Source organism: Phacochoerus africanus, chromosome 2, assembly GCF_016906955.1.
Source record: "Phacochoerus africanus isolate WHEZ1 chromosome 2, ROS_Pafr_v1, whole genome shotgun sequence".
NCBI classification, from domain to species: domain Eukaryota; kingdom Metazoa; phylum Chordata; class Mammalia; order Artiodactyla; family Suidae; genus Phacochoerus; species Phacochoerus africanus.
The window spans coordinates 224,720,289-224,742,753 of record NC_062545.1 but is presented as its reverse complement, the minus strand read 5'-3'; the positions used below and the strand labels follow the sequence as shown (position 1 = coordinate 224,742,753).

The window sequence follows — 22,465 nt, the reverse complement described above, 5'->3', positions numbered from 1 at the left end:
AGGCCGGCAGTTACAGCTCCAATTCAGCCCCTAGCCTGGGAACTTCCAAATGCCACAGATGTGGCCCTAAAAAGGAAACAAAACAAAACAAAACAAAATCATGATGGAAGACAGAATGAGAAAAAGAAAGTCATATATATAATATATATATGTGACCCAGTCATACATATATGTATACTATATATATACTATATAGTCACTATACTGTAGAGCAGAAACTGGCTCAACACTGTAATCAGCTATGCTTTAATTAAAAAAAAAAAACCCTGAACCCAGCAGGTGAACATACACCTAGTCTGGGTGGGAAAACCCTGAGGCACATGTTTCATGCCATTCACTGGCATTTCTTGGGGGGGGGGATTAAATTCTGGTCTCCCATTGTGGAGTTTCCTTGTATTTCCCAAACTACTTTCACTCAAAACCTGGTCTGACGACCTGCTACCCCAATGAAGATCTCTCCAACTCCCCTACAGTCCCCTCCCCAATTATTGCTGTTTCATTAACCCAATAAAATCGTGGTCGATGGAAATAGTAATCAGGGATGAACGGAAGTTTACGCTGCTCTTCTCTGAAGGGCAGAGAGTGAACACTCTGCTCACGAAGGGGGACTGCTGTGCAGACTCAGGGAGTCTCAGGTCGGAGGCTGGAGGCTGGAGGCTGCTCCGACTGCAAACCTTCAAATAAGTCACACGTTTTATCCTACGAATTTGTGCGAGGCTTGCACTCTTGACGCCTGATCTACCCTGCATTTCAAACACTCCCCCCACCCCCGCCCACTCGAGTGAAATGGAGAAAGACGGATAACATGTGTTCCTTGGGGGCTTCATGTATGTCCTACTACTATGTGAGAGGCAATGACCTTGAATGCTCTAGAACTTATCTCTCGATTAGATCAGAAGGCAGAGCAGTGCGTCTACACTGCAGCTTTTGGTACTTTCTCCAGAACTTTTACTAAATGGCCTTTGGAATTATGCTACTGCCCTACGTGGAAGAATGCAGTAAGAAAGGGACCTCCAAGATCCTTCTTGCACGAAAGAGGTCACAAATGCAAGATGCAAAAGAGACACTATAGAATAGAACAGGGGAGGGGAGAGAATTCTGGAACAACTTCCTTCCCTCCCATGGACATGTTCATTCTGAACCAAATCATGGACCCATCACATCTCCGCCCTCTGAGAAGCAGAGGAGCCCTGACAGCGTGTAGAGTGAACACTCCTCTCACTCATGCTTGTCTTTTCCATTCTGATATTCTTCCCTCTCCCCTCATTTGCCTAGCACCCATTTTTTTCCCTACTTGTGCTCCGCAGATGTACTAGGCAGCCTTAAATCCTTCCCAGGACAAAGCAGAATACAAATTAAAAAGGGGTGGGACATGCACTGGTGGTCCATTGGGCACTGTCAGGACATTCTAGGCAACATTGGTCCTTCCTATCTGTACCACGTACAGCATCACAAAAAAGTGCTGGAGCCAGATGTCAGCCCAGCTCCTGCTCAAAAGCCTGTCCTCCCCTCGCTGAGTCTGCAAAAGGGCTCATTCCTGTATTTAAAGAACGTAAGCAAAATAGGAGTTCCTGTCATGGCTCAGTGGTAAGCGAATCTGACTAGGAACCATGAGGTTTCAGGTTCAATCCCTGACCTCACTCAGTGGGTTAAGGATCCGGTGTTGCCATAGGCTATGGTGTAGGTCGCAGACGCGGCTTGGATCCTGCGTTGCTGTGGCTCTGGCATAGGCTGGTGGCTACAGCTCTGATTAGGCCCCCTAGCCTGGGAACCTCCATATGCCGTGGATGCGGCCCTTAAAAAAAAAAAAAAAAAAAGAACATAAGCAAAATAAATTCATGTTTTTTGTTCTATCCACAAAAGGTGGCTTTTATTTATAAAATATGCAGATTTGAGTCAACGCCTTGAAGCCTGCTCAGAAATTCAAGGTACTGCACTATAGTTTATAAATTACAGCCACCAAGTTGACAGAGACACAATCAAGGATATATTTATAATGTAATTCGGTTATAAGTACACTGAATTTCCCACTCAACTACAATACAAGCTTATCACCTTTGTGTCAATTCATATAAAAAACTCTTATTAATGGAACCAAGACTTCTTTCCTAGATTCAGGGTACTTTTGATTCACACAGCCTAAATTTCTAGGCCATCTCGTTTAAATTCTATTTTAACATTTGGAGTGAACGCAGCAGTATAAATTGATGCAACTTTCAAGGGAGCAATTCAGCAGTAAACATCAACAGCCTTAAAAATGTCCCCCTGCTTTTACTCAGCAATTCCATTTCTGAGAACCTGACCTGCAGCAAAGGATTGAAATGCTGATCATTGATATACAAATCAAATGAGGTACATTTCATGTAAAAGGAAGTAAAAACCCGGAAATGATCCAAGCAGCCAACAACAGAACTATCCACCTAGGCAGCAGCAGTCACGGGATATACTGTTCTGCAGTTATTAGCCACGATGTCACGTGAGTTTTAACTACCTGAGAGAAACTCTCAAATAAATACAAAAAGTAGGAAAGAGAACAGCATATTCCCAGTTGTAACACACACAGCATCCATAAATAAATAATTAGAGAAATGCATCAGTATTACCTGAGGGATGAGATTATGGGTAATTTTTATTTACTTTTTCGTATGTGTCTCCATTTTCCAAAGTTCAGTAATGAGTGTGTCCTCACTAGTTTTTTGGCTGTGCCAGGGCCAGGGTCACTGCTGTGACAGGACCAGATCCTTAACCTGATGAACCACATAGGAACTCCACCATGTCCTCACTTTTATGGTAAGGGAAATAAAAGCCACACTTAAAAGTAGAAAGTAATGCAGAAATCCACCACAAAGCACCTTATCGATTGCAATATCCTCCATTTTATTAAATTATAAAACTGACTGATGTCAATACACACTCTCGGGAAATGTGTTTTTCTTGAGTATCTGCTTTTGTGCAGTGCATGGTTTCAAACAGACAGACAAAATACTTCTATACCCACTTCTTGTTCTTCAGGCTGTTTAGCACTGGTAGATAGCTCTTATATATACAGTCAGAATTTATGGAAAATATTATGAAGACAAATGCCTTGAAAAGATGACACAGTACAGAGAAAACCGTAGTTATTAAACTGGTATAAAAATTTAGTCAAAGTGTTTTAGTCCATTATGGCTTTGCGGAGAGCCTCAAAGGAAGAAAATTTAAGACACTTCTCATCAAAGGCACTTATAGAGCTGTAATAAAATATTTCTTTGAATTTAGTTTGAGTCCAACAGTATTTTTATTCCTTTTTTTTTTTCCTGCATTTTCTCATTGAAACAGTCCCGGAAGGCAGTTATTAATGAGGAAAAATAGTTATCATTTCTTAATATACATGTCAAAAATATGCAAACAGAATTAATACAGATTTTGGTCCACTGAAGCAGGTAACCGTATCAGACTGTAGTGTTTCTCTTAATTCTGAGCAAAAAGTCATCAACTCCCCAGCCCCAGCCCCTGGGCTCCCCAGCAGACCTCCACAGTGCACTGAAACTGGAAAAAAAACCAACCTCCCATCACCAGTGGGAGTGCTGCTATAAGTGGCCGCAGTGGGGAGTCAATCCTCAGACATCTATAATTCCGTGTCCCGGTAGCGCGAAGGCTGGCCATAATAACCACGTTTTGAGTGTTCTGACAGCTGCTGCCGGTATTCTTCCTCTTCGGCATCACTGCCATAGCTTCCTCTGGGATCCTGATAAAGTCTGGCGGGACCTCTCTGTGGCTCGGGGGGCCTGGAACTAACAAAGCAAGAGGGTTACATGCAGCCTGTGGAGATGTAATGATGCCTGCCTTGGGCAACTGCCAGGACAGATGGCTTATCTCTGAGCCACACTCTGCCAACAAACCTGGGCACTCCTGGCCCTGGTGCAGGTGCACAGAGTGGTGGTGGGAGTGGGATGGAAGCAAGAGGTCAAGGTCAACGCCCACTGGAGCAGTGAGTGGGGAAGCCAGACACACGCTCCCTGACCTAAGAACTCTCCAGCTAGATGGAGGTTCCTTCCTAAGCTCACTGGCTTTATGTGCACAGCAGAGCGAGTTCTCTGCCAGGTTCAGTCAGTTATACCAAGTTCTCTCTGTTGCCAGGGGTTACCTGGTTGGCTGTGTCACTCTTCAATTAGTAAAGGAGAAATTTGCCTCTAGATTTCTACTGCTATAAAACTAGACTCTTGTTTCCAGTCAGGATGGCTGTAAGAAAATGTGATTTTTATCTCCTGTCCTTGGAAGCCGGAAATGATCCAGTATGAAGCCTCAACAGGAAGACACTGCGATTATTACTAGTGCTTACACAGCACTTTAAACATAAAGCTTCTTATGACACCGGTCAATTGATTGTCACCTTCCCCTCAGACCACAGTTTAGCACAAGTGTCCTGACTTTGCTAGGTAACTCAAAGGAATTAAGGAGCTTGGCTAAGAGCAAGAAAATATTAGCAATGAAACAAGAGCCATAATTCATGTGCTATCTTAACATGATTTTTTTGCGGGGGGGGGGTCTTTTTAGGGCCATACTCATGGCATATGGAGGTTCCCAGGCTAGGAGTCTAATCAGAGCTGTAGCCACCAGCCTATGCCACAGCCACAGCAATGCCAGATCCAAGCCGAGCCTGCGACCTACCCCACAGCTCACGACAATGCCAGATCCTTGACCCACTGAAGGAGGCCAGGGATCCAACCCACAACCTCATGGCTCCTAGTCAGATTCGTTTCCGCTGCACCACGATGAGAACTCCTATCCTAACATAACTGAACAGATCTCTGCTCCAATGGGCCTAAGGGGACCCGCATGAAATGTCCACGATTACTTTGTGTCAGTTTTAGCACACAATCAACACTACCATGAAATTCTGACTCTGTTATCTTTATAATTAAATTTGACTGAATAGGGAGTTCCCTGTGGTCTCAAGGTTAGGATTTGGTGCTTTCCCCACTGCAGCCTGGGTTCAATCCCTGGTCTGGGAACTGAGATTCCCACATCAAGCTGCTGCATGTCTTGGCTGGGAAAAAAAAAAAAAAAATTTGACCAAGGTGAAGAGTTAACCAGGAAAAAAAAAAAAATAAAACAAAAATCTTGTCACTTTGGGATGGTGAAGAAAATTCTTTCTTAGGCATTCCAGTCCTACACAAGCCCCACCTTTTAGACCTGTACCTTCTGGGCAGCCCTTACCTTATATATTGGGGCAGGCCAGAGTCTGGCTTGTGTGTTTTGATTGGAACTGCATAGATATCAGGATGTTTCTGAGCAATTTCAATCTGCGGTGATTAAGGAAAATAAAAAAGAACAAGAGGGAAGAGATTAATGACTGGACAGTCAGCTTGCTCATTTCCTGCTGGCCCCATTTCCCAATCCCATTTCAAGGAGAAGAGGCAAAAGAGAAGCAACTCTCTAGTCTCCAAGGTCACAGGTAATGCCTAGTGGTAGATGCCAAATAGGAATAACATTGAAAAGTAATGAGATTCTGTCACATGCTGCAACGTGGTTGAACCTTGAGGACACTACACCAAATGAAATAAGTCAGACACGAAAAGACAAATATTGCATGATATATGAGGCTCCTAAGCTGTAAAATTCATGGAGACAGAAAGTGGAATGGTGGTTAAAGGGCCGAGGGAGGGGATTATGGGGAATAATTAATATATATGGGGTTTCAGTTCTGGAAGATGACAAAGTTCTGGAGATGGATGGTAGACATGGTTACACAACAATGTGAATATACTTAATGCCACTGAACACTTAAAAATGGTTAAAATGCCAAGTTTTATACACATTTTACTACCAGATAGAAAAGAAAAAAGGAAAAGGCTCAGAAGCCCTGTTGTTGTAATAAACATAAATGAACTCCCATAATCGCTGGGCAGAATATGCTTCATGAACCTTTACTTAAATTCTTTGCCTTTGAAAGGTTACGAAGTATTTTATGTGCACGTGGCATAAAAATTTAAACAACATCAAAAGGCCAACCTATAAGCCTTTTAACTTTAACACCCAAGGTTTGCTTGGTTTCTATGGCAAATCTGGGAGCAAATTAAAACTCAGTGACCAAACATAACAAATGTTAAATTTAATAAAAAATAATTTCAAAGAGACCACAGATTCTCTTGTCACACGTCCCCATTCCAAACCCGATATAGACTTCAGAAGTATAAAGAGCAGACTCTTATGCACCGACAATGTTACTTGACTAGAAGAATAAAGGGATGCCCAGAGAGGTGACAATATAGAAACAACACACAGGTGTTCTGCATCATACATGTGTGCAGCAGTGGCAAAAGGATCGAAAATCATTACACTGCAATGAAACGTCTTCAAAATTCTTACTGTCAACACGCTAAGATAACCTAGTGGTTGCAAACAATTACCCTTGCATTCTGTGCTTCCTGAAGCTCTTGCATCCTCTGTAATCTTGCCTTGTGATCCATCTTCTCAAATATTTTTACTTTTCCCAGGACAGACTTGGGAGCGCCATCTTGCTCCTCACTGCCCTCTCCTGCCTCGTCACTCTCTGGGGGAGGGACGGGAGTGGAGGGCTTCAGTATAGGCCGTCCAAAGGTGGGTTTTGCTGCAATGGGAGGAGGACAACCTTTGGTGGATGTCCCCGGAATTTCATTACTGGCAATGGCTGAGGGATTCGATTTGTATTCGTAGGATCTGGAGAGGTCAAAGGAGTCTTCTCTGTTTGTGGTTTTGGCCTGCAGAGAGCAATGACATAGTTTTACCTGGAGCTTATGGGTTCTTTGCAAATCTCTATTAGTGATTTAATACACTCCATTTCCTGATCAGTTTCCAAAGGTGGTCAACAAATTCTATTCCAACAAGGAATCAGATATGGCAGGGCACACAGCCACTGGTCTGGCATCCGGAGCCCTCCCTCACTCCCTACAGAAGAGCACTAAGTGCCTGAAGAAACCGAGAGGGTGCTGGGGAAGTGCTGGAAGGCCCAGGAGTATTAGAGGCCAACCAGACCTAACTTTGTCTGAGAGGCAATTAGAACTTCTGCGAAGACCTCCGAACAAGGCAGGCTTCAGGATGGAAGAGTGGCTCCTAGGTTGGCACCATACCACGAGTGCATGACCAGCCTAAAGATAAGACCCAGGTCCAGCCAGAGGTACATAAGCCTGGATTGGGGGGCAGGGAGGGCAGCATATCATGCTGATGGCCACTTTTCCTTCACACTTTCATCCTAGGCCTGCTGGTAAATTTACACTGATCTCTTTTATGAGGCCACTAATTACTTCTAAAAGCTCACAGAAGCCAATTACTACTTTCTTCTTATTTCAAGTATTGAGTTACAGACAAATTTTATTGGGCTAGAAGCAAAAGCCAGAGGGGTAAACAATCATATGACATATGCCCCAGTGTCCTCACATGGACTCTGTTCTGGATAATGATGTATTAAAAAAATAATAAGTGGTCCTTATATGAGAGGCATTGTAAACAATGGTGGTGATTGTTTTCTGTAGCCAAGTTACCACCAAGGATTTTTCAGGTACATCTGAATCAGACTGTGGGCAGGAAAATTTAACTGGACAGAAAAAGTAAAATAGATTCTAAGAAAGTGATTCTGGGCATGCAGTATTCATTACACGTCTATTCTTTCTATATAAACAAATAAACAAAATGAAACAGACACTAATTGTTCTAAAATTGTACCTTCTTCTAAAACTGCCTTGTCTGCCTGCTTTTTTGCCTTTTCCTAATTTTGGCTTCACCCAAAAGGCCAAAAGAGAGGCTCTAATAGAGAGCCCAGTAAATGGAAAATCCATTTACATAATCCAACACCATCTTATTGTTTGAGCTCCTCCCTGGCTACGTGTGCGGTCCAAGGGCGTCTGCTTCCTCCGCCTTCCCATCCTGGGCTTCCCAGCCACGTACCTTGGGCGGCTCTGGCTTGAATGCCGGGGGCGGGCTATTGTCCCTAAGTTGATCTCTGCTAGCAGCCCTCCTCATCTGAGCTCGTGGCTCTGGGCTGGGTTTCCTTATGCTCTACAAGACATAAAGGTTCATTCACAACAAGAACATCCCAGCAGGAAGAAGAGAGCACTGGTCTGCTTTGCTGGAGTTCTGTGAACGTGTGTGAATTCGGAAGCTGAGGTACTGACCCAGGGCTTCTTGACCAAAAAGGCTGTTACCAGGCATATTCCCCTACTAGCAAGTGCTTAAGATACTGTGTTCCAAAACTAGCTGCATCCACTGTACTGTTCTCTTTAGGTCTTCCCTAAAGTCTAAAGTCTCTTTTGACACTAAAAGCTACTAACATTATAAAGCATTCACTCAGCTGAGACATTTCAGAGTTCATTTTAAAATGGCTGCACCCAAGGCATATGGACATTCCCTGGCTAGGGAGTAACAATGAGCTGCACCTGTGACCTACACCAGAACTTTCAACCTGCTGCGCTGGGCCGGGGATCAAACTTGTGCCTCTACAGTGACCTGAACTGCTGCAGTTAGATTTTTAACCCACTGTGCCACAGTGGGAACTCCTAAGAATTCATTTATCCTTTACAACTTGCCTGATATATATACCAATTTTTTCTGTCATAGAGAGTTGTTCCTCCTGTCAACTTATATATGGTCATTTTAAGGCTCCACCTGTGGCATATGGATGTACCAGGGCTAGGGGTTGAAATGGAGCTGCTGGCCTATGCCACGGCCACAGCAACCCGGGATTCAAGCCACATCTGTGACCTACATCAAAGCTCACAGCAACGCCAGATCCTTAACCCACTGAGCAGGGCCAGGGATTGAACCCACATCCTCATGGATACTAGTCAGGTTCATTACCACCAGGCCACACTGGGAACTCCATATTTTTGGTACTTTTATTTCATAAACAATAAAACCATTCACTGATGTGAGCTAAAGTGCTAAAGAGGAGTTCACAGCAACAATTATCCAAATATATGGAGAGGCTTATCTACAAAGATCATTATTCCAATGTTCTCTGAGGTGAGAATAGTCTACACTCTGGTTCTAACTTAGTGTCTGGTGATGTGATTTCTTGGATCACAGAAGCTGTCTGTACACTGGCCAGTGGATGCACAGTACACGGAATCAGACATATAAATGATCATGAACTCAATTAAAAAATTGAAACACAAGAGAGAAGGAAACTGATGGGGAAAACATTCAGGAGTTTTGGCAAGATTAGGAAGGTTAAAGGGAGGCTGGAGAAGAAAAAGCACAGATACCTAAGAGTACAGAGACCTAATCAAAGGTTACAAGTAAATACAACAATATTGTATTTAAAAATAACGTCCCACTTGAAATTTGGACCTTACACCATCATCGTGCCCAAGGACATCTGTGTGATGAGTACTGATCACTCAACCTCTCCCAGCGCTTACTTCCTGTCCTGCTTCCGGGCACCCTAGACGTCATCTGGTCCAACCCTTAGGAATACCTGCCACAACACCCTGAATCAACACTGGCCAGAGGAATTCAAGTGAAACACCAGAACCTCCTTCTCCTACCCGTGGCCTGGCAGCCCGTGGCCTGGCAGCCCGTGGCCTGCCTCGCCTCACCTCCTCATGCTGCACCGGCTCCGAGGAGCGGGTGATGGAAGACACCAGTGGCTCCTCGGCTGGCTCATCCAGCTCATTGTCAGTGTAGGCGCCTCCTTCGCCGTCGGTGTCTTCAAAGTCACTGATGAGGCGGCTGTCGCAACTCAGATAGTCTGCGCCCATGGCGGTTAAGTAGGACATGCGGTCTTCGGGGTCATCATCCATCCCTTCCATCTAGAGGAATTTGTTTCGGAGGGTCAGTGGGATCTGACATGGCTCCTGGGAGTGAGGGCTCAAGAAAATTCCCAAGGGCACAGCCAAGTGACAGAAACCTTGACTTGTTCTAGAAAGGGAAGTCACCTTTAGCTTCTTGCAATCACTTGGCTTTAAATTACAAAGTTAATTTTTGCACAGGGACTTAGAAAGCCTCTACTCTATCTCTTCTTGATACTATCCTTCCTACATGCCTCCAATGAGCCAGCCTTCCTTAGATTGTAGTGCTTCTCTTCCAGAATCTAAGTCTCCTCCAGCTTTTTTCTGTTGAACTGTCTCCTGGTAATAGGTGCACGCTGCCTTGAGCTGCACGCCTCTCCACTCGGCCACGAGATCCTCAAATCCTTGTTCAACCTGTTCTCACCAATGGGGCTAGCAGAGAGCCTTGGTGGGTGTAAGTGCTTAGGGGATGCTAGATACTCTGATTAAACATGCAGTTCCTAAAGGGTGAGCCTAGGACTCAACAGTCTGGTAACTGAGGCACTTCTGCCACAAAATCGTACCTCTAAGGACTCACAAACTACCTCAACTCAAGTGGACTACAGAAAACCAGCGCCAAAGGCTCTTGGAACCACAGGACATTCTATAATTTCTCTGCTTCCTCCCTGCAGTATGTCTGAGTGCAAACCACCTGCACGGATGAGAACCTGGCCAATGTTAGAGCCTATACAGGTATCCCAGTGCTCTCTCATCACCAACTCAAACTCCTAGGACACATTCTCTGCCAAGCTGCTTTGTCAGCCAATGATTCCAAATCTGTTAGCTTTTCTTCTATGAATTTTTAACCATGTTCTCCACGCCCCTCAACCTCATTTCTCACTTCCACACTGACTTTCCCGAGTCCTTAGTAATAAGCTGTGGAGCTCAGCACAAGGTCTTGTAAGCTCTGATTAGTGTGTTTGGAACACTAGTTACTACGTTAAAAGCAAAAGGGAAGTGAATGTAGGGCTGCACATAGCACATTCTGCTTTCTTTGCAAAAGTCCCTTCATTTTATTACTTTTTCAGAGAATTTGTGAGTTTTCAAACGATTAACACATATGCTGTGATCACTAGAAATGGGCATGGTTTCACTACATTCACTACCCTCCTGAGAAAAAATTCAGAAGACGGACTCTCACCTCATAGCAGTCTCTGTGTCACATACCTTTCCTTCAGAGACCCAAACTGCTTCCCCTTGCTGATGCTGAATTGTGTCCTTCAAGCTGCCAAACCAGCTGTCATTGGCTGAATTGAGGTTGATCGTAGCTAAAGAAATGTAAACCACAAAGGTGTGCATCAGTTTCTGGAGACCTGCTTATTAGAAATCCTACTTGACATAATTTATTCCAACTTGTTATATTTAAATCAAAACTTTGACAAATGGAAGAGAAAGTTGGCACATATTTGAACACTAAGCCAGCTGTGGGAATTTACATCCCAGGTAGATGTGAAAAAGCTAAAAATGAACTAATTTCTTTTCAGAATGGCTATTTTTCAGAAAAGCTACCTTCATTTATGTATTTGCTTTTTAGGGCTGCACCTGAAGCATATGAAAGTTCCCAGGCTAGGGGTTGAAACAGAGCTCCAGCTGCCAGTCTACACCACAGCCACAGCAACACCAGATCTGAGCTATATCTGCGACCTACACTGCAGCTCAGGGCAACGCCGGATCCTTAACCCACCAAGCAAGGCCAGAGATTGAACCCATGTACTCATGTATACTGGTCGGGTTTGTTACCCCTGAGCCACGATGGGAACTCTGAAAAGCTACCTTTAAAGATGTTTTTAGAGTGTGTTCTTCAGGAGTAAAGATAACATACCTAAATCAAATATAAAAGTACCATATTTTAAAGATGAGTACATAGACATGTATATTACAAATTTTAAAAGTGCCAATGTACTTGTTTATCTCCAATAAAAAACTAAACATTTAAATGTAGATCATTTTGATCAGCTTAAACATTTTAGAATATAGATATACCTTAACCAAACTCTACAGGTGGGTATTTATGGAATAGACATTCTCTATTCAGAAGAAAATATATCTTGCATAATAGCACACACAATGCTTGACCAAGCGCTTTTCCAAAGAGCTTATGCAGATTAGCTCATTTCATGCTTCAACAAACCTTACAAGGTGGTACTGCTATTGCTTCATTTTACAGATGAATAACTGAGGCACAGTAATGAAAATAACTAGCCCGAGGCCTCATACCGAGCAAGTGGAGAAGCCTGGATATAAACTCCTAAGTTTGCTTTTAGAGCCTATGGTTTTAGCAACTGCACGACATACCATGACACAGCCCAAAGAAAAACAGGAATTTAGAGCACCAATATAAAATACCAAGTAAAACATATGTGATCATTCTTCAGCAATAGGTACTAATAGACCAAATAGGGATAAATCAGATAATCAAAACTGAGCCTAAAATGATCAAACTACAAGTAGATTACAACTTTTAAAAACAAATCCTCATGGCCAATTTATTAAGGGGTATTTTGTTGTGGTGGTCTTTTTGTCTTTAGGGCCGCACCCACAGCATATGGAGGTTCCCAGGCTAGGGTCTAACCAGAGCTGTAGCCGCTGGCCTAGGCCACAGCCACTGCAATGCCAGATCTAAGCTGTGTCTGTGACCTACACGATAGCTCATGGCAACACCGGATCCTTAATCCACTGAGCAAGGCCAGGAATTGAATCCTCAACCTCACGGTTCCTAATTGGATTCATTTCCACTGAGCTGCAATGGGAACTCCTTAAGGGGTACTATAAGTCACCCAAAACTGGAGCTTACTAGTAAAAGCTGTTTGGCAGCCTGACCCATCTATTCTAGAGGCTGCATAATTTTCTGTAAATAGCCAAAATGAACCAGTAAGCACATTTCATAAACAATTATGCTTCAAATTTTCTTCTTAGTAACATAGAGCATTCTTTCGTTTAAAAAGTCCTAACACTGACCTTGGAAAATTCTGAATGAGCTTACGATTTCCTTGGTTACTAATTATTCATAGCATTAGAATAAGCTGATACCTTGGACAAGGGAAATTCGCCTTGATTACTTGGATGTGTGTATCATTATCATGGTACTTTTGAAGATTATTGTCCTCTTGGTAACAGAAGTGAGACTGTGCACCCCAGAGACAAAGTGAGTGATTTGCACTAAATGTATTCAAAACATTCAGCCACCGTTTAAAGCTTTATGTTGGAGTTGTCTGAAATGGGTACAGTCTGTATTTATCACAAGGAAAACCTAAAGTTAAAAGGGCAGTTTGTGAAATGCAGAAAATACATTTCATGCCCCTTAATAAAATGAAAAAGTCAGAAAACCTCTGATTGAATTCACATAAGTATATGGGGGTGGAGGGGCGGGGGGTTTTCACAGTAACTAATTTCCTAAGCCTCATTAAAAGGTAATTTCCAACGAAGCTGCTAACATCCCAATTTGACCTCCCTTTAACAGGTGGGTGCACAGCCATGATGCTGCTGTCCCTCCACTTGGAATCAAGTTCCTTGGGTTTACTGTTGGCTTTTCTGCTCATTAAGTTTTTCAGATTCTTTGACTACAAGCAATATTGGTCAGTTCCTCATGTTTCCAGCCCTGGACTAGACCTATGTTCTCTTGGACAGACTAAATACATCTCAGCCTCCATCTCAGCTGGGAGTCCTGGGGTTGTGAGGGCATCCATCCCCAGCCCTGGCTCGGTACAACTAGTATCTGGGAGGATGTGAGTTTGATCCCTGGCCCTACTCAGTGGGTTAAGGATCTGGCATTGCTGTGAGATGCAGCGTTAAGTCAGATGTGGCTTACTGTGTTACTGTGGTGTTACTGTGTCTGTGGTATAGGGAGGCAACTGCAGCTCCAATTAAATCCCTAACCTGGGAACTTCCATATGCCACAGGTGCAATGCTAAAAAAACGAAAAACAAACAAACAAACAAACAAACAAACAAAAACCCCCAATAACACCAACCAAAAAAAAAAAGAAATGGGATTTTCTCATCATTTTACAATAAGGGAAAGAGGACACCCTTTATAACAAGAGGAAAAGGACACCCTTGGTGAGACCACCTGCAAGATAAGCCTTGATTTTGAATTACTATTCAACAGGAGTTCCCGTCATGGCACAGGGGTTAACGAATCTGACTAGGAACCATGAGGTTGCAGGTTCGGTCCCTGCCCTTGCTCAGTGGGTTAGCGAGCCGGCGTTGCCGTGAGCTGTGGTGTAGGCTGCAGATGCGGCTTGGATCCCGCATTGCTGTGGCTCTGGCATAGGCCGGTGGCTGCAGCTCTGATTCAACCCCTAGCCTGGGAACCTCCATATGCCGCAGGAGCGGCCCAAGAAATAGCAAAAAGACAAAAAAAAAAAAAAAGAATTACTATTCAACAAAGTAGCTCTATTATTCCTTATTAATTCATTAAAATGCCATAAATTTAAAATCATAAAAAACCCCTTGATTTTGGCCATAGTGCACAATGAGTATCAAGTTACAACTGAGTGAGACATGGGCCATAGGAAGTATACAGGGATGCCCATTCACGCAGCTTTCATGAGTTAAACTTAGAAGTATGGAAGATGACTGTGAAAGGCCATCTAGTAGACAACTGAGGTCTCTTGGCATCTGCTCCATCCATCTTCAGGATCGAGAAACATTTCGTACTAAAGGCTGGCAACCTATGATGACAGCAGGTCAGCTCAGAGTTCTAGATGAAACTGGACACTCATAGTGTCTACATTTCCATTCCAGCTCCTAACCTGAGCTACCCTGAAACCTTCAACTTCTTAATTCACTTGGTCAAGAAATGGTTTGGTGTGCTGGAGGCAGTCCTGATTAAGTTACAAGCATGTATGCCTTGCATGAGGCTAGCTTTCAGCACACAGCTGGATAATGTTCAGTCTCTGCCTTCAAGGATCACTTAATCCTAGTGGAACTGAATGAGGAGTTGTTCAACCCTTGTGCACCCTGGGGCTCCTCTGGATCCTTGATCAGATACAGCCAGCTAGTAAGGCCTGTGCTCCAAAGAGCAATTGATGTTGACTCAAAGTCAGACCAAGGAAGCACCCCAGAGGCACTGCCTCCCTCCTTCTGCCCTGCTCTCCCTCTCCTCCAGCCTCCTTCACCCTGGTTTTTCCTTCACAACTCACTATTTCCCTTCCTGGTATCTCATATCCCCACAGGAACCCCCAGTTCAACTCTCTGGGGGATGCCCCTAGCCATTCAATGGACTCTTTAAGGTAAGGAGGGGAACTGAAGCGGGCGTAGGATCGACATCAGTCACAATCACATGAGTCTCAGTTCAATGGGCAAATTATACGTTAAAGGGAGAAATGGGCACTGCATGACACCTTCTGCATTAGGATAATATGTCTGTGCTGTAATGTATAAAAGATATTGGACACATGGTCAGGGACAACAGAGTGCTGGTCTGGGCTCAGCCATACACTAATGTGTGACCTTGGGAGAAATTGCCTGGTCTTTCCTATGGCTTAATAAGATAGCACACATGAAAGGCGGTACCACTGTTAGCTACCTCTATATTAAAAATAGTAATGATAGGAGTTCCCGTCATGGCTCAGTGGTTAACGAATCTGACTAGGAACCATGAGGTTTTGGGTTCGATCCCTGGCCTTGTTTAGTGGGTTACAGATCTGGCCTTGCCGTGAGCTGTGGTGTAGGTGGCAGACGCGGCTGGGATCTGGCATTTCCGTGGCTCTGGCGTAGGCTGGTGGCTATGGCTCCAATTAGACCCCTAGCCTGGGAACCTCCGTATGCCGCAGTTGTGGCCCTAGAAAATACAAAAAGACCAAAAAAAAAAAATAGTAACGATAATAATAATTGTATTAGTAGTAGTAGCAGCAATGGTAAAACAAACAAAAAACAAAAAAACAAAAAACACAAAGAGGGAAGATTATATATGAACATACTAAAAACACAAGTTCTTAAGGGTCTATAGTCACGAAAATCCAGTTTATGACACACACTCCCTTCTTTGCATTTGGCTAAATTCCCTCTGTTATAGCATTTTACTACAATAGTAAGCAGTATGTCTCACTCTTGAACAAGAAAAGCCAGTACCAGTAAAACAAGGGTCTAACGTGAACATTCATTAATTCACCCTTTCCCTTCCCAGCGAAGGATAAGCTAAAAATGACATAGGTTGACGATAACTGGCTGAATGCAAACGAGCTATCATTATCCTAAGGATATTAAGTATAATCATACAGTATACTTATGTTGCTCGCATAAAACTGCACGACCAAAAACTTCCTGTAAGCCTTTTATACCCTTAATTATACCACAGAACTAGTTGTTTTTATAGGTAGTACAAATATTCAGTTACTAAAACAGCATGTTCTTAAATCATTTTACTTTCATGAATAATAGTAGCAGTAGGTCTGCACTTCCGGAACTTTAAAAAATGTTCTAGGAGTTCCCGTTGTGGTGCAGTGGTTAACAAATCCAACTAAGAACCATGAGGTTGTGGGTTCGGTCCCTGGCTTTGCTCAGTGGGTTAAGGATCCAGTGTTGCCGTGAGCTGTGGTGTAGGCTGCAGACGCGGCTCGGATCCTGCATTGCTGTGGCTCTGGCATAGGCTGGCGGCTATGGCTCCGATTAGATCCCTAGCCTGGGAACCTCCATATGTCAAAAGAGTGGCCCTAGAAAAGGCAAAAAGACCAAAAAAAAAAAAAAAGTTCTATTAAAGGTAAATTGGAGAAAAAAGTATATACTGAAGCAGAGAGAACGGTTTAAGTAACCCCCACGTACAAACCACCCAGCTTCAACAACTATTGACTCTTGGCCCCACCTGCTTTCCTCACCAAAGATTATTTAAGCAAATTCCAGACATCACATTCGGTCATCTATAAATATTTTATTTAGCATTACTGTCTAAAAAGGACTCAAAAAAAAAAAAAGATAATCACAATATCATTATCACTCTAAAAATAGGAGTAATAAATCCTTAATATCATCCATCATCCAGAGTGTTCAAGTTCCTACTTCAGGGACATTTTCAAATAATGAAACCAAGTTCCTATCATCTTCTAAGTTAGCGCAAGCATAGATGATAGGCAGAGAACAAAGACAGAAGCCATAACAGATGTGGGTACTTGATGATATGCTAGGCTTAAATCACATGCCTTGGAGTCCCATACAAAAATTTGAACCTTATCAACATGAGCAATTTTTGTGTGTTATGGATCTTTATGATCATTTTCAAATAGTCAAAGTTACAAAGTTAAATATACAAATGCCATGAGTCTAGTATACTCACTTTATAGGATGAGCTACTTTTCAAGGAGTCATGAAAAGGATTTCAGATTACCATTCTCCATTCAGATTATTTTCCTATCTCTTACAGTCTACAATTCTCTATTTCTCACTTTGAGCAAAGAGCCTATTTTTTTTTTTCCCCAGCCAGGATTGAACCTGCACCAGAGCTGTGACCTGAGCCACAGCAGTGAAAATGGCAGCGCCTTAACCCGCTAGGCCATCAGGGAACTCCTGAGATGACATTTTCTCCATTTCACTTACCTGTGAAAAGATGTGCACAAGTTTTTTTAAGTTTATTGGCTTGATCAAATAACTTCCGAGAACTTTTGTTGGATGATGGGTTCAACCTCTGTCTCATGGTCTTGACGCCTTGTCTAGAATCCGGGTTGAAAAAAATCACAATTGGGAACCACTGAGTATAATTCAAGAGGTCCACGGCTTTGGGAGTCACATCCAAGAGTGCATGCTTGTCCTGTAAGAAATGGGGAACAGTTATGTAAATGAGCGGGTAAAGTCACATAGCATCAAAAAGTTTGTCTTAATTGGTAAAGGCTGCATCAGATAAAGTGTGCTGATTTAAATCAAAAAGCAGAAAACAATACCCTCCACATTAGGTCCATTTTAGCATTACCAATCTATTAGAACTTCCGAGGAAATGATTTAACAATTCATTTGGTATAATGCTCAGAACTCAGAGGAAACCAATACACCAGTGCCACAGAACATCAGCTAGTTTATAGTCTGCTTTTATCATTAACATTTAGTAGTTAATAAATACAAATTCCATTCTTAAAAAGACTGCAGGAAACCAGGATCCAATTCCTCATTCAGGTGGATTTTCTCACCTGTTCAATAATTTGCCTCACGGTATTCAACCGTACCACCCCGGTAGATTTCTCGGATCCTGCGTCTCTTGGTTCTGTTTCTGCAAAAGCAAAAAAAAAAAAAAAAAGTGCTTTTTTTTTGGGGGGGGGCGACTGAATATTTCAGAAATCAATGACAACCAAGTACCCCCACCTAGCATTAGCAAGGATAGGACACATGACATTCAGCATCTTCTAATGAGAGGTGATGGGAAGGATCCATTCTCCCTGTTTAACCAAAATCTAACCAGGAGAAACAGGCCAGGACAACAGGGGACATTCTAAGAGATAAGTGGCTTGGACTCTTCAAAATACCACGTCACAAGACAATTTAGAAAAGGGGGAGACCAGAACGATATAAAATTCAAATGTGCTAATGTGCCTTGTTGCATTATGAATTTAAAAAAGCAACAACAAGCTATGGAGGACATTACTGGGAAAACTGAGGAAATTTGAAAAAGATTACATATTAAATACTATTATTGGATCAGTTCAAATTTTTTGGCTGCGATAACACTGTTGTGATTGTGTTGGAAGAGAAATAGGAGATTCACAGAAGTAGGAAGTGTTATAATGCCTGCAACTTAAACTTTCAAATAATTCAGTACAAATTGTAAAAACTGTGTGTGTGTGTGTGTCTCTATGCAGGGGAGGGGTGTAGATGGCAAAATGTGGGGTTTTTTTTCTTTTCATTTTTTCGGTATGTTAGATATTTTTCAAAAGAAAAACTGGGAGATTAAAAAAAAAAAAAAACCTGACAAACTTACTAGCAGTTTGGAACAAGTCAGGCAACTCATTTGCCAACTTCTCCATTGCTATGTCTGCTATGGGTCCGAATAAGACCACAGGTCTCTTGAAACCAGCTGAAAGGAGATAAGAAAAGTCATAAATTTAGGTATAAAATAAGCTACAAGGATATATCATACAGCACTGGGAATATAGCCAATATTTTATAATAACTACAAATGAAGTATAACCTTTAAAAATTGTGAATTATGATATTGTACACCTGTAACATATAATATTGTACAGCAACTACACCTCAATTTAAAAAAAAAAAAAAAGAAAGCCATGAAAACACCTATATATCTACAGCTATTAAAAATTAAGTAATAGGAGTTCCCGTCGTGGCGCAGTGGTTAACGAATCCGACTAGGAACCATGAGGTTGCGGGTTCGGTCCCTGCCCTCGCTCAGTGGGTTAACGATCCGGCGTTGCCGTGAGCTGTGGTGTAGGTTGCAGATGCGGCTCGGATCCCGCGTTGCTGTGGCTCTGGCGTAGGCCAGCGGCTATGGCTCCGATTCGACCCCTAGCCTGGGAACCTCCATATGCCGCAGGAGCGGCCCAAGAAATGGCAAAAAGACAAAAAAAAAAAAAAAATTAAGTAATAAGAAGTTCCCACTGTGGCTCAGTGGTAATGAAACTGACTATTCATGAGGATGCAGGTTTGATACCTGGCCCCTCTAGTGGGTTAAGGATCTGGCGTTGCCATGAGCTGTGGTGTAGGTCATAGATGTGGCTCGGATCCTGTGTGGCTGTGGTGTAGACCAGAAGCTTCAGCTTCAATTTGACCCCTAGCCTGGGAACTTCGATCTGCCACAAGTGCAGCTCTAAAAAGAAAGAGAAAAAAAAAAAAAGAATTAAGTATCAATAGGCTATCAGTAAGCCAATTAAATGAAAGAAATTGTGTGTTCTCTCACCTCCAATTCAGTGCAGTTCTTTTCTACAGACTAGGCCTTCACTCTCCTCACTATTAGTAAAGATAAACTTTGCTCTACAGAATATACAAAAAATTCTTAATGGGAGTACTAAAAAAAAAAAAAAAAACTGAGGTTGTAGAAATACAAGCCTGCATAGCTCAATTTTCTGTAAGTCTTAGTTCGTGTTTAAATATGATTCCAACTCTGTAAGCTGGCTTCGGCCTAAGTGATATAGGCAAATCAGAACATGATCATTAAAGTCTAAAAACGAAGAAACACAGGCTCAGAGCCCAGTCAGATTATCTCCTGACCCCACTTGGCTTCCTCACCTTCTCGAAGCAAAACCCTCTCATAAGCCGGGAACTTGGTGCTGATGGACACCACGGCTGTCAGGTCTTCCCGACTCTTCCGTAGGTTCTTTTTCACACCTGATCTCTGGCCACGCATCCTCCAGAAATCAGCCCTGTCTCCAGCGCTGTCTCTTTGGGCAGTCTGAACGCTGGCCATCTGCTCTGCTCTAAAAGAAGAAACCAGGGGATGTCAATCTCTAAAGCCAAGAAATGCTCAAATGTGCATATTACAAACCAAACCCAGTCGTTGTTACTCATGGACTTGGATTAGAGAAGATGCAGCTTGACAAGGATCGAGTTTCACAGGATGAGAAAAGTGGAGGCTTCCTCTTCTGGATGGAGGAAGAGAAAGGCTGGGTGGCTCAGTCATAACCACGCTAACTTGGCTTGTTCTGTTAGGCTGGTATACAGGCGAACCCTGTCTTACTGCACCTGGTTTTATTGTGCTTTGCAGATAATGCATTTTTTACAAACTAAAGATCTGTAGCAGAGTTCCCATGGTGGCTCAGTGGTTGATGAACCCCACTGGCATCCATGAGGACATGGGTTTGATCCCTGGCCTTGCTCAGTGGGTTAAGGATCCACTGTTGCTGTTAAGCTGTGGTGTAGATTGCAGACAAGGCTCGGATCCTGAGTTTCGGTCGCTGTGGTGCAGGCCTGCAGCTGCAGCACCAATTGGACCCTAGCCTGGGAACCTCCATATGCCCTGGGTGTAGCCCTAAAAAAATTAAAAAAAAAAAAATCTGTAGCAACTCTGCCTTGAGCAAGTCTACCAATATCATTTTTCCAATAGCATTTGCTCACCTCACATCTCTATGTCAGTTTGGTAATTCTTTCAAAATTTCAGACCCTCCAACAGCAAAAATATTTTGAGGCTTGTTTGTTGTGTGAACTCACTGAAGCTTCAGATGATGGTTAGCATTTGGGGCAATAAAGTGTTTCTAATTATGGTCTGTACATTGTTTTCTTAGACATAACACTACTGTGCAGTTAACAGACAATACTATACTGCAAACATAACTTTTTTTTTTGTCTTTTTAGGGCCGCACCTATGGCATATGGAGGTTCCGAGGTTATAGGTCAAATCAGAGCTGTAGCTGCTGGCCCTCACCACAGCCACAGCAATGCAGGATCTGAGCCACATCTGCGATCTACACCACAGCTCATGGCAACGCCAGATCTTTAACCCACTGAGAGGCTAGGGATCAAAACCGCGTCCTCATGGATACTTAGTTAGGTTCATTAACCACTGAGCTGAGCCATGACAGGAACTCCAAATATAGGCTATTTTATTTATTTATTTATTTATCTTTTTAGAGCCACACCACGGTTTATGGAGCTTCCCAGGCTAGAGGTCGAATTGCAGCTGCAGCTGCCAGCCTACACCACAGCCACAGCAACATGGGATCTGAGCCGTGTCTGTGACCTATAGCACAGCTCATGGTGACACTGGATCCTTAACCCACTGAGCGAGGTCAGGGATTGAACCCACATCCTCATGGATGCTAGTCAGATTCGTTTCCGCTGAGCCACAACATGAACTCCCACAAACATAACTTTTTTTTTTTTTTTTAAGAACCACACTAGTGGCATATGGAGGTTCTCGGGCTAGGGGTCAAATCAGAGCTGTAGCTGCGGGCCTAAGCCACAGCCACATCAACATGGGATCCGAGCTGCATGTGCGACCTACACCACAGCTCACAGCAACGCTGGATTCTTAACCCACTGAGCAAGGCCAGGGACTAAACCTGTGTCCTCAAGGATGCTAGGCATATTTGCTTCTGCTGAGCCACGAGGGGAACTCCAAACATAACTTTCATATGCACTGGGAAACTACGAAACTTGTATGACTCACTTAATTGCGATATTTGCTTCATCGTGGCTAGTTTAGAACCAAACCTGCAGTATCTCTGAGGTATGCCTGTAAACATACCTGCTGTCAAGCCACAGTTATTTTTGTTTCTTATTCTCCCCACAGTCAGCCAACCAGTAAATATTCACTGGGATATGTAAGCCTCTCCCAAGGATGAGGGCTGAACACTGGAAAAGGGTGCTGCTAAGGCCATGTGGTGTCTGCTCACACAATGCACAGAGCAGCAGACATGCTCCTTAGGAAATGGTCCAAACACCAGGCAAGAGCAAGAACCAGCCACAAGATGCTAAATGCTCAAAGCAAACCAGCTGGAGTCCCCGTCACGGCTCATTGGTAACGAATCTGAGTAGTATCCATGAGGACTTGGGTTCGATCCCTGGCCTCTCTCAGTGGGTTAAAGATTCAGTGTTGCCGTGAGCTGTGATGCAGGTCACAGACAGGCTTGGATCTGGCATTGCTGTGGCTGTGGCGTAGGCTGGCAGCTACAGCTCCAATTTGACCCCTAGCCTGGGAACTTCCATATGCAGTGGGTGAGGCCCTAAAAGACAAAAAAACAAAGCAAAACTAAAAAAGCAAACCAGCTGGTGGTGATTTCACAGCTCCAGGCCACTCACACACAAGAG

At 43.2% G+C, this 22,465-nt stretch overlaps 1 protein-coding gene across 3 annotated transcripts in view; it reads right to left on the bottom strand.

Annotated features, from left to right (window-relative positions):
- Nucleotides 1-2,856: 2,856 nt before the first annotated feature.
- TJP2 (tight junction protein 2) overlaps nucleotides 2,857-22,465 on the bottom strand; it is a 105,270-nt gene continuing 85,661 nt past the window's right edge. For 2 of the 3 annotated variants that reach the window (XM_047767746.1, XM_047767744.1), the window contains exons 14-23: nucleotides 19,949-20,136; nucleotides 18,687-18,782; nucleotides 17,902-17,981; nucleotides 17,318-17,528; nucleotides 10,953-11,053; nucleotides 9,555-9,767; nucleotides 7,906-8,016; nucleotides 6,393-6,722; nucleotides 5,200-5,285; nucleotides 2,857-3,773 (exon numbers count right to left, since the gene is read on the bottom strand). In XM_047767746.1, the coding sequence (XP_047623702.1) occupies nucleotides 3,608-3,773; nucleotides 5,200-5,285; nucleotides 6,393-6,722; nucleotides 7,906-8,016; nucleotides 9,555-9,767; nucleotides 10,953-11,053; nucleotides 17,318-17,528; nucleotides 17,902-17,981; nucleotides 18,687-18,782; nucleotides 19,949-20,136 (1,582 nt within the window). In that variant the 3' untranslated portion in view covers nucleotides 2,857-3,607. The remainder of the gene's footprint in view (nucleotides 3,774-5,199; nucleotides 5,286-6,392; nucleotides 6,723-7,905; nucleotides 8,017-9,554; nucleotides 9,768-10,952; nucleotides 11,054-17,317; nucleotides 17,529-17,901; nucleotides 17,982-18,686; nucleotides 18,783-19,948; nucleotides 20,137-22,465) is intronic. The other variant, XM_047767745.1, reaches the window with a different exon arrangement.